Here is an 11,911-nt window from a genome sequence, read left to right on the forward strand (position 1 = left end):
GAAATCAAATAATTGAACACAAAATACAAAAATTTAATATACATTAAATCCAAAGATTTCCAAAAATAATTACATTACAAAAATTAAATAAATCAGAAATATGCCACATGTAAGAACCTGCCTGTGGTATTCTGAAATATAATCTCCAGAACTCTTCTAAACTAACAGGCCTCTCAGCTAACATTGCTATCAAATGTAATACGTTCAGACAGACACTGACAGACTTGCTGTTTTATTAAATGTGAAATCCTTTCATTGTTTTTTTTTTCTGGCAGATTTTGGCGGCGGAGGGGTGGGAGGTCCCGGAGGACACGCCCGGGCTGCTGCAGGTGGTCTCGGGGTACCTGGGGGACCCCTCCTGCCCCGGCACCAGCTCAGGGGCGCCCCCTCATGGGGAAAGCTCCCCGGTCTCAGCAGCACAGGAAGGGGAGGCAGACAGACAGGAACGCACAGAGCAGGTGATATTAATGCAGAGGGCCTTTGATGCAGCCCCCAAAATAATTTTCAAAAAAGCATCCCACCCACGCAGACCTCCTGCCTAACAACACCTACTGTTGTAAATATATTCCTCTCTCTCTCTCTCTCTGCCTCTCTCTCTCCCTCTCTCTCCCTCTCTCTCTGCGGTAGGGCGAGGTGAATCAGTCCTCCAGCGCTGAGTGCTGTCTGAGTCTCTGCCAGGCCGTGTCCTTCCTCCCCAGTGCTGAGGAAGACGAGGAGCTGATGATGAGCAAGGAGGAACCGGGGATGACTGGTACAGGGCCCAGCTAACTCAGTAATCCTGCTTTGTGAAACACACACATGAGTATTTTGTATGATGGAAAATACCTGTATTTCTGTTCGTTCCTCAGGTAGGGGTGAGGAGCGCAGAGAGGCGTGTCTCAGTGTGCTGACTGTGTCGGACTTTGAGTGCCCCTTGTGCATCAGGTGGGTCAAATCTACTACTTTTCTGCACGTCACACAGCCGTTATTGTTAAACATTACCTGAATACAGCAGTGTGAGTCTGGCCTGGAGCCTAGTGGCTCAGGTACATGACTGGGACCCGGAAGGTTGGTGGTTCAAGCTTCAGTGTAGCCACAATAAGATCCGTGCAGCTGTTGGGCCCTTGAGCTGGGCCCTTAACCCTGCATTGGGACTGTCCCCTGCTTAACTGTAAGTCGCTTTGGATAAAAGCGTCAGCTAATAAATAGCTGTAATGTGATGTCAGCTGTGTGGTGCTCAGTTGCTGTGATCTCATTGTGAGTTCAAAGGTTGCGGGGGGGCACCGTTGCATTGTGGTATTTGTAGTGTGAGTCATGTTGCGATGACGATGCGTGCTGTGGTCCTCAGGCTGTTTCACGCGCCCGTCACCACCCCGTGTGGCCACACCTTCTGCAGAAGCTGCATCGAGAGGAGCCTGGATCACAACCTCCGCTGCCCTCTCTGTAAGCAGCCGCTACACGAGGTTCGTGCCCCGGCCGTCTTCATCCAGATATACGTGTGAGAGCAGGAGACCGCTTCTGCCTACTGCTTCCTTGGGTTCCTACAGGCACTGCTCAAACAAATGTTCTGTGGGTGAGTGTGTGTATGTGTGTTGAACAGTGTGTATGAGTGCGCGTGTGTGTGTTACTGGTTCCTAATGGAGCTGCTCGATGAAGAAATGTGCCCTCTTCCCCTCTCGCCAGTACCTGAGAAACAGGAAGTACACTGTGACGGTGGTCCTGCAGGAAGTGATGTCACAGCTGTTTCCCCAGCAGCTGGAGGAGAGGACCCGGGTGCATGAGGCAGAGATCGCCGAGCTCTCCAAGTGAGTGCCTGTTACCACGGCAACCGGCCGTCACTACACTCAGACAGCCTCATGCTGAAGAGGAGTGTTTCTCAGAGTGCGTTTACCCATAAAACTCACATCTGCGTTTCTCCCTTGAGTGCAGCTAGAAGTGGGGCTTAGTGGCATAAGAGAGACTAAATATGGTTACATAAGAGTTGTCAAGTAAATCGTATACATACAGAGAGTGTTGTGCGCTGGGTAGTAAGCGTGTTTTGACCGTGTCCTGGCGTGTCTGTAATGCTGGGCGCTGGGTAGTAAGCGTGTTTTGACCGTGTCCTGGCGTGTCTGTAATGCTGGGCGCTGGGTAGTAAGCGTGTTTTGACCGTGTCCTGGCGTGTTTGTAATGCTCGGCGCTGGGTAATGAGCGTGTTTCCCCCCGCAGCCTGACGCAGGCGGTGCCGATCTTCGTGTGCACGGTGGCGTTCCCGGGCGTGTCCTGTCCGCTGCACGTGTTCGAGCCGCGGTACCGCCTCATGATGAGACGCTGCATGGAGACCGGCACCAGGAGGTTCGGCATGTGCACCTACGAGCCCGGGACAGGGTGAGTGTGTGTGTGAGAGGGTGTGTGTGTGTCTTAGAGTGAGTGTGTGTTGAACAGTGTGAGTGTGTTGGTGAGTGTGTGTTGAGCGGTGTGTGTGTGTGTGTGAGTGTGTGTTGAACAGTGTGTGTTCTGTGGGCAGCTTTGCGGATCACGGCTGTATGTGTGTGTGTGTGAGTGTGTGTGTGTTGAGCGGTGTGTGTGAGTGTGTTGGTGCGCGCGTGTGTGCTGAACGGTGTGTGTTCTGCGGGCAGCTTTGCGGATCATGGCTGTCTGTGTGTGTGAGTGTGTTAGTGAGTGTGTGTGTGTGTGTTGAACGGTGTGTGTGTGTGTGTTCTGCGGGCAGCTTTGCGGATCACGGCTGTATGCTCGACATCCTGAGTCTGGAGCCGCTCCCAGACGGCCGCTCGCTCGTGGACACCGTCGGGGGGAAGCGCTTCCGGGTCGTGAGGAGGGGTCAGAGAGACGGCTACCACACCGCTGACATCGAGTTCCTGCAGGACCAGCAGGTACGCCCACGCTCAGGGCCTACTGTGTGGGATTTACAGTCTGTACACATTTCCCACCGGAATACCTCATTCTGACGGATGATCCAGGCAGGGAAATCTGGCATGAATCGGTTGACTTGTGATGTTGAACAAACACAAAGTCCTTCATGAACAGTAGTAAACGTCACACAATAAAGCCATAAGTGAACCACAGCTACACATTTAAAACACAGACATTCTCTCGCAGCTGTGTCATGGGCCTGTTGTGATTTGTTTCCGACTCAGACAAAACTAACAACGTTCACTTGAGAGCAGGGTTAGATTTTTAACATAACCTGCCCCTTTCCCAGTGTTGGAATACCTCATATTCAGAATTCTAAGGCCACGTCAAGACTACTTGCTTACTTACATCACATACAGACAGTAGATTAGGCCCAAAGCCACTCCAAATGTTGTGTTTTCCTCTTTCACTGTAAATACATGTATTTCCAGGGAACACAGGTCAACATTTTGAGAAAACAGATTTCATTTTTCTTGTTTTGAACATTTATGTAGGGGCTTCCTGTTTATCAGGAAACCTGCTGGAGAAATACTAAAGAGCAAAAATTCCATTAACCCTCTCTGTTGCAATCTTAATTCCCCATTTTAGGCTCACGGTGTCTGATTCAGGGTGGGAAGATATGGAGGAAGTGTTTCATATGCAAATGAGCTTAAATTGAACCAATGGGTGACTTGGCTTATGTTTCTGCGACCATTTTATTGGACAGTGTCAGCACCTCATTTTCACATTATTTTAGTAGAGTTTAGTCGGGTGTTCAGCCTGGAGTTTAATCAAGTTGTGTAGGGAGTTTAGGAGAGAGTTTGGTGGAACTTAGTAGAGTTGAGTAGGGAGTTTAGCCTATAATTTAATAGAGGTTTGTGGGGTGTTGTAGAGAGTTTAATATAGTTTGATAAATTGTTTAGTGGAGAGTTTATCGGAGTTTAGTGGAGTTTAATATAGTTTAGTAAAGAGTTTGGTGGAGTTTAATATAGTTTAGTAAAGAGTTTGGTGGAGTTTAATATAGTTTAGTAAAGAGTTTGGTGGAGCGTTTAGTGGAGTTTAATATAGTTTGGTTGAGTGTAGTGGAGTTTAATATAGTTTAGTAAAGAGTTTGGTGGAGCTTAATATAGTTTAGTAAAGAGTTTGGTGGAGTATGCCAGAGAGAGAAGCTCTCTGTGTGGAGCGGTGCTTTTACAGCACTCAGGTTAGTATTAAATAATCTGAAAAATCATATACAAAACTATAAAACAAAAACAACATTCAACAATTGCTGAACCCAAAGAACAAGTACAAAACATAAGAGAGGATTATTTCTTTTTGTTCACATTTATATGGGCTTCCTGTTTATCAGGAAACCTTCTAGAGAAATACTAAAAAGCAAAAAATTCCATTGGCACTGCATCACGCAAACTTACTTCCCCATCTTAGGATCATGGGGTTTGGTCCAGGGTGGGAAGATATGTGTACAAGTGAGTCTGTCCTATGCAAATTAGCTTTAACAGAACCAATGGGTGAGCTGGATTATGTTTTCTGACATTATTTTCATGAACATATTTAACTGTGAAAAAAGCCAGAGGATTTACTAATTACAACATGTAAAACATACTTACACACACGGCAGTTCGTACTGGCACACACAAGGAAGCAGCGGTTAATTCTGAAGTGGTCATGCTCAGAGATCACACAGAATCAGTCTCTGTCGCAAGCTGGCTGAGCGACCACCAGGGGTCGCTAGTGAGCTGTGCAGATAAAACTGGGCAAATGCAAGAACAGTTTCTGAAAAGTTTGTAAGAAGTTCTGTTGAGCCACATTACGGTAATAATTGCACTTTCCTGTAGATTATTTGGTAAAGTTACCCTATGCACAATCTTTAATCTGTGCTGTAACAAATTAGATTTGTTTTTGATTTTTAGGTGGGCTTCCTGTTTTTCAGGAAACCTTTTGGAGAAGAAAAAATAATAATAATTCCATTTAATAGCACTCTTGCAAATGTTATTCCCCATTTTGGGATCATGGTGTTGTTCAAGGTGGGAAGAGAGGATGCATAAAACAGGCATGGCATATGCAAATTAGCTTAAATAGAACCAATGGGTGACTTGGCTTATGTTTCTGCCGTCATTTTATTGGACAGTGTCGGCACCTCACTTGAACATTATTTTCAGACTATAACACCTGTTAATGCATGAACATACTTGTTCCTATCCTTGTTTTTCATTATAAGCGGTTGCTTTTTTCATTTTCACTGAAAACAGATGGTGTCATGTTTATCAGTAAATCTATTATCGAAGTATGAAAACCCCCAAATCATTTTGTATTAGAGATTTTAGTGGAGTTTAAGAGAGTTTAGGAGAGAAGTCAGTGGAGTTTAGTGGGGTGTCATAGTTTAGGAGAGAGTTTGTTGGAACTTAGTAGGGTTTAGTAGAGAGTTTAGTCTATAATTTAATAGAGGTTTGAGTTTACTAGAGAGTTTAATATAGTTTGATGAATTGTTTTAGTTTAGTGGAGTTTAATATAGTTTGGTGGAGAGTTTAGTGGAGTTTACAATAGTTTAGTAAAGAGTTTGGTGGATTTTTTTGGAGTTTAATATCATTTAGTTATGTGGTGTTATAATGTTGTGTGGAGAAATACTTCTATAGCACTCTGCTTGGTATCAGTCCAAATACAGAGAGTTTCAGAAATCAGTATTTTTTATTTTTGACTTTTAAGTGGGGCTTCCTGTTTATCAGGAAACCTGCTGGAGAAATACTAAAGAGCAAAAATTCCATTTGAAGTTTGTGGTTCAAACTTAATTACCCATTTTAGGATCATGGTGTTTGGTTCAGGGTGGGAAGAGAGAGTGCACATAACAGTGGGTGTGTCATATGTAAATTTAATCAAACCAATGGGTGAGCTGAGTTATGTTTCAGAAAGCATTTTATTGGACAGAGTCAGTTTTATATTATTATTTTAAATGATTATTTTTTTTCTCTTTGATAGAAAAGAGTTTATAAAAAAACATTTTATTTTAGTTAACATTTTCCCATTTAACACACAATGTTCAGGTGATAATGAGAAGAGAAGTTCATCCTGTTGATAATATTTTTACAGTAAATTTACAGTGTAATGTTATCAGATCTATGTACATCAAGGTAGCTCATGTACAGACTCCTTTAAAATACAATAACACGAGAACACCACAAGCAAACCAAATTCCCAACAAACATGTCAGGTCAATAAACCAAAAGCTTTTACAAAACCTTCAAGTAAAACATAAGATCACTTAAATAACCAAAAAAGATATTTGCACTGAGCTTGTAAAATGCATAAGTAATCTGTAAAATAAACAATAGACGAATCATAAAGATGAGAAAAAAGTATACTTTTCTTTTTTTCACATTTATGGGGGGGGGCTTCCTGTTTATCAGGAAACCTGCTGGAGAAATACTAAAGAGCAAAATTCCATTTACCCTCGCCATCGTCATCTTAATTCCCCATTGTAGGCTCATGGTGTCTGATTCAGGGTGGGCAGAGAGAATGCATAAAAGTGGGTGTGTCATATGCAATATGTGCTCATATTAACCACTTCACTTGTGGTTCTCCTATATTGTATAGTGATATTAAAATAATTTTATACATAAAACAATTAAAATGACTAGATAGTCTCAAATGTAACATATTTATACTGCTCAATGTCTGCAGTACCTCAGGCAGCCAGGGGGGGTACTGGGTGTCGAAGGTCATGTAAATGTACGTGTTATGTCAGATCAGAAAGAATCTCCTTTACAGTGTGATACATTTTTAAAAGTATGTATTAACATTTGAATTTGCTCATACAGGCATCCATAATAATCTCTGCTGTCAATCCAACATGATCCAACACGGTCCAAAATGCATTTTCTCATTCTGTTGCAATTTGTGCTTGGTTTGTGTAAAGCCAGAGTGTTTTTCATGAACATGCCAATTAAAGCATTAAAGAGTTCATTCCTCCTGTTCCCAAAAGCACTCTGGCTTGTGTTGCCAACTCTTCAGAACAAGAAGTCTCCAAAACAGAACCAGATTGCTTTCCAAATATTGCTGTTTGCAAATACATTCCCAGTGCAAGATAAAATACATTTCTGAATTCTGCTTTTCTATTTCAATAAAATAAAAACAAATATTATAGTGCGCATTTTATCACTTAATAAGGACATTCTGTATATAAATATACAGTGGATAATATAATAATGGTTGTGTATATATCTGTGCCTGTAAGAGGGGTCATTATTCAGGGGATTTATATTATGACTCTGTGCTGAAATGAGAGCCATGTGTGACAGGAGCAAACATCTTAGCAAGCATCTTGTTGACTGATTATTGTTTTTTGTAAGAAACTGCAGAGAGAAATGAATTGTAGTTACGGAACTTTCCCAACAGGTGGTCTGCAATAGCTGCTTAATTAATCATCTTCAGTCTGCATTAGAATCATCCGATCTCACTCAACATTACATCACGTTCACTTTAGCCTTTATCCCCAAGTGACTTACAATACCCGAGAAACAAAGAAGTGATTTTTACCTGATTTTATGCATATGAGTCAAAAGTATGAAACCATTGGTTAACAAACATGGACTTGCATAGAACAGCTCATTCTGTGTCATATTTTCTATGGGTTTATTTGGAACCCAGGTTTATACTTTATGTGAAGTTTTTGCACTTATTGTACTTGTCAAGGAGGCTCTTGTGAATTGAGAAATTCCTGTTGTGGTCATACATGAGCATTGAAATACATTTTTATGAACCATGCATTTCTGTGTGAGTGTGTGAGTGTATGTGTGTGTGAGTGTGTGTGAGTGTATGTGTGTGTGAGTGTGTATGTGTGTGTGTGTGAGTGTGTATGTGTGTGTGTGTGTGTGTGTATTTGTGTGTGTGTGTGTGTATGTGTGTGTGAGTGTATGTGTGTGTGAGTGTGTGTGATGCTCAGTATGTGTCTGCTTGTGTTTCCTCTCTGAAGGTGGAGGGCGCGGAACTTGATCTGCTGCAGCGTCTCCATGACAACGTGTACGAGCAGGCGCAGGATTGGTTCCAGCGGCTGGATGGGCGTGTCAAGGACCAGATCAGCAGGCAGTATGGCACCATGCCCGAAACACAGGACAACATTCAGGTGAGATTACCTGTGTATTAGCACTGTAACAGGTGAGATTACTGTCCCAAACTCCACCTACCTGTGCATTAGCGCTGTAACTGGTGAGATTACTGTCCCAAACCCCACCTACCTGTAACAGGTGACATTACTGTGCCAAACTCCACCAATCTGTGCATTAGCATTGTAACAGGTGAGGTAGTAAATTGCTGTAAACTGTGGTAAATTGCAGTAGATTGTGGTAAATTATAGTAAAGTGTGGTAAATTACAGTAAAGTGTGGTAAAATGTGGTAAATCGCGGTGCAGGCCTTGCCGGATGGGCCGGCCTGGTGCTGGTGGCTCCTGTCAGTGCTGCAGCTGGACCCGGCATACCAGACCACCATCCTGTCCCTGCCCTCCCTCAAAGACCGACTGGGCCACCTGCAGCTCGTCCTGGAGTACATCCCCTCCAGCTAGAGCTCCCCTGGAGCTCACCTGGCTGGGGCTCTCCTGAGTCTCACCTGTCTGGGGAACACCTGGAGCTCACCTGGCTGGGGAACACCTGGAGCTCACCTGGCTGGGGAACACCTGGAGCTCACCTGGCTGGGGCATACCTGGAGCTCACCTGGACTCGACTCATGACTGTCCCAGAGGCCTGAAATAGTGCACAGTTATACTAATAATGCACAAACTCATGCACACACACGCATACCCTGCTGTAAAATCCAGCTATGACCAGCTCAAAATGACCAGCTACCCACTGTTTCAGCATAGCTTGAGCTGTTATTTTCAGCAGGTTACACACATAATTACACGGGCACACACAAAGACTGTTGCATATTTTCACACGAACACACACACACTCCACTCCCATTATCGTTGAGTGGTGAATGATTTGTTTGTGTTTTTCTAGTCGTCACTTTTTTAAATTGTGTGTCTTTGGGTTTATAAACAGGAAATCAACATGTGAAGCTCATGTGTGCCTGCAGGGGGCAGCACTGAGGACAGGCTTGGCCTGATGTCTAATTTTACATGCAGTATATACTCTATCTTACTACTATGATTTTTGATATTATTTACACTACTTATTCATAACAAAATTTTACGCCCATCCTCAATTTTCGAACAGTTTTGAATGTTTATGAATGTATGATTGGCAGGTGCATTCATGCCTCCCTGTCTCTGAGGTTGTTGGATGAGAGGGATGGATGCTGAGGTGGTGGTGTCACATTTAAACAGATTCACACAGTAAAACTTTACACACACATACACACACAGTGGGCCGAGACTGGGGTTAGTGTAAATGTCCTCTCCCCAAAAACAATGTGCCCAGTGTCACACACCAGCTACACTGGTAAGTAAAGTAAAAAAGTAAAAAAAAAAAAAAAAAAGATGTTGAATAAGTACTCTAAATATGCTGTAGGGAAAAAGCAACAATTAGCTAGAAACCTTCCCTGTGAACACAACCAGCCTTTTTCACACATGAATTATTTATTGGAATCATTGCCAACCTGGAGTCACGAGACACTGCTTTTCCCCTGGAATGATTTAGGAGCGCCAGTCTGTGTGGGCGCTAACGCGATTGTTTTCGGAAATGTAATTTGAATCGGCTTTGATGTCTTAATGGAAGCATAGCTTCTGTTTCCATGGAAACCTGAGGGATCCCTAACACTTCCTGGCCTGTCAGCGGTTCGTGTACTCCAGTGTGGAATGCTTGGGAGCACTTGGGAATGCCCGGGAACGCTTGGGAAGGCTTAGGAACGCTCAGGAATGCTCGGAAATGCTTGGGTCCGCAGGTGCCAGGACCCACTGTTTCCGTGCGGGACCGGCCTGTTCTGTGTTTGGTGCCTTCAAGCCGTGGGCCTCTCTGTGATATTTAGGCTTTTAGAGGCGTGACGTGTGTGTATGTCTGCTGCCACAGTGCACACGCTACACTGCACACGGCTCACTGAGAGCATGGGTTTGGATTTCAGTCCAAAAGATCTGTCACCATGCAGATCACAGCCACCTACAGCTGACCTGTGGATTTATTTATGTTTTATTTAAGTTCTCATTGTGTACGCCGAATTGCTCATACACTGGCTGCAGCCAACTATGTGCCATCTGACAGATTCTGCCAGAGAAGGCTGTGTTCAGTGGTCCTGCCAGAGAAGGCTGTGTTCAGTGGTTCTGTCAGAGAAGGCTGTGTTCAGTGGTCCTGCCAGAGAAGGCTGTGTTCAGTGGTTCTGCCAGAGAAGGCTGTGTTCAGTGGTCCTGTCAGAGAAGGCTGTGTTCAGTGGTCCTGCCAGAGAAGGCTGTGTTCAGTGGTTCTGTCAGAGAAGGCTGTGTTCAGTGGTCCTGCCAGAGAAGGCTGTGTTCAGTGGTTCTGTCAGAGAAGGCTGTGTTCAGTGGTCCTGCCAGAGAAGGCTGTGTTCAGTGGTTCTGTCAGAGAAGGCTGTGTTCAGTGGTTCTGTCAGAGAAGGCTGTGTTCAGTGGTTCTGTCAGAGAAGGCTGTGTTCAGTGGTTCTGTCAGAGAAGGCTGTGTTCAGTGTCAGAGAAAGCTATGTTCAGTTATTACTTGTTTACTATTGAGTATATAAGCTGCATGTAAGTTGTGTGCAGTAGTAGGCAACAGTTGGCCACAGTCTTCATACACTCTGATGATGGGGCAGTTTGTCTCTTCTGAAAAGGCAGGAAGTTTCTTAAAGGCATTAAACGGGCATTGGATAATGCTTCAGTGAGAAATAAAAATGTAGCACTTGCTAAAGCCTTAAATAAAAGTGACAAAGTGCATTGCAGTTAAATTGAATCTAGGCGTCAGTAGTGTTGTAGATAATCCGGTACATGTAGAGGAGTTATTAGACCAGGCTTTCCCTGCGTGTATCTGGGGCGTGCATCATTAACCGGGAAACACAACGCTGCGTTACTGCCCCCAGGGTTACCCGTACATTCACGAGAAAGCACTCACTCACCGGGAGCTTATTATCATCCAAGTGCCATGAAACAGACCATGCAGATTGTTGTGTGGCATGAGTTTTCCATCTGTGTTGCCTTGAAAAAAAATGACAAATAAAATATACAACACACAATTTCCTAAATTAAAGAAACTGCATTTTTTTAATAGCACATAAAACACAATGCAAGGCTTGGGCAAATGTATTTACAGTCCACAAAGTTAAAGCCTTGTGTGTGTAGTCCTATAATATACACACAGTGTCCACGGCTATTCTCCACTCTGCAGATGTCCGCTGTCCCTTTTGTTCTCTGGTAAATATTTTTATTTGTGTATATTTCACGGACGCTGTTTTACAGGTTAGTTACATTGATCACTGAACTTGCCATATAGTCACAATTCAGTCATTCTAGCATCCCAGAAAATGGTTTCAAACAACAGAATGGCAACTTATTTGAGAATTAGTTGATTAATGTTTGAATACATTTCTGAACGTTTCATTGGTTTATTCAAATGAATTGATTTAATAAAGGCCTTGTATGATGCTTGTAAAGATTCCTAATAAATGTGTTCCTAGTAACCCTGATGTCCTCATTAACAACGCGTTTTTGCCCGAAGACTGCTCAATTTTTTTTACCTTCAAGCCAGACTTAATACCAGTGTCAGGCCCATGTTTCCATTTCCTGTGACTTTCTTTAGTTTTTCGAGTGTTAAATTAGCTTGTTTTGGATGACAGCTGTGATTAGATTAATAATGGCTCATGTTGTATATTGCCTGAGTTTTATTCCAGTTTATACTCTAAGCTACAACATTAATCAGACGGAGACAGACTTGAACAAGGACGGTCGTCCATTTTTTTACTTCCAGATACAACATGTGACCTGGACGTCGCTTTTTAATCAGAACTGTTAGTAAGGGCACTCGCCAATAGGTGCCAGTAACAGAGTATGACCAATATCACAATATATGACATACTCCTCCCCACTTAATGAACAGGTAGCATCCCTAACCACCAGGATCACATTTAAAC

The 11,911-nt window shown here is 43.4% G+C and overlaps 1 protein-coding gene and 4 non-coding genes across 6 annotated transcripts in view; 1 reads left to right on the forward strand and 4 right to left on the reverse strand.

The window, feature by feature from the left end:
• lonrf4 (LON peptidase N-terminal domain and ring finger 4) overlaps positions 1-11,461 on the forward strand; it is an 18,125-nt gene extending 6,664 nt beyond the window's left edge. The window contains exons 4-13 of one of the 2 annotated variants that reach the window (XM_061236707.1): positions 276-458; positions 628-751; positions 849-924; positions 1,328-1,442; positions 1,663-1,784; positions 2,188-2,346; positions 2,690-2,852; positions 7,841-7,990; positions 8,277-8,433; positions 8,486-11,461. In XM_061236707.1, the coding sequence (XP_061092691.1) occupies positions 276-458; positions 628-751; positions 849-924; positions 1,328-1,442; positions 1,663-1,784; positions 2,188-2,346; positions 2,690-2,852; positions 7,841-7,990; positions 8,277-8,426 (1,242 nt within the window). In that variant the 3' untranslated portion in view covers positions 8,427-8,433; positions 8,486-11,461. Of the gene's footprint in view, positions 1-275; positions 459-627; positions 752-848; positions 925-1,327; positions 1,443-1,662; positions 1,785-2,187; positions 2,347-2,689; positions 2,853-7,840; positions 7,991-8,276 lie in introns of both variants that reach the window. The other variant, XM_061236708.1, reaches the window with a different exon arrangement.
• On the reverse strand, positions 3,385-3,442 carry LOC133125344 (U7 small nuclear RNA). Its single transcript, XR_009708421.1, has one exon. It is a non-coding gene; the product is annotated as a U7 small nuclear RNA (small nuclear RNA).
• Positions 4,203-4,261, reverse strand: LOC133125346 (U7 small nuclear RNA). Its single transcript, XR_009708423.1, has one exon. It is a non-coding gene; the product is annotated as a U7 small nuclear RNA (small nuclear RNA).
• LOC133125343 (U7 small nuclear RNA) lies at positions 5,578-5,635 on the reverse strand. Its single transcript, XR_009708420.1, has one exon. It is a non-coding gene; the product is annotated as a U7 small nuclear RNA (small nuclear RNA).
• LOC133125345 (U7 small nuclear RNA) lies at positions 6,256-6,315 on the reverse strand. Its single transcript, XR_009708422.1, has one exon. It is a non-coding gene; the product is annotated as a U7 small nuclear RNA (small nuclear RNA).
• Positions 11,462-11,911: the final 450 nt, after the last annotated feature.

Source organism: Conger conger, chromosome 3 (genome assembly GCF_963514075.1).
Source record: "Conger conger chromosome 3, fConCon1.1, whole genome shotgun sequence".
NCBI classification, from domain to species: Eukaryota; Metazoa; Chordata; class Actinopteri; order Anguilliformes; family Congridae; genus Conger; species Conger conger.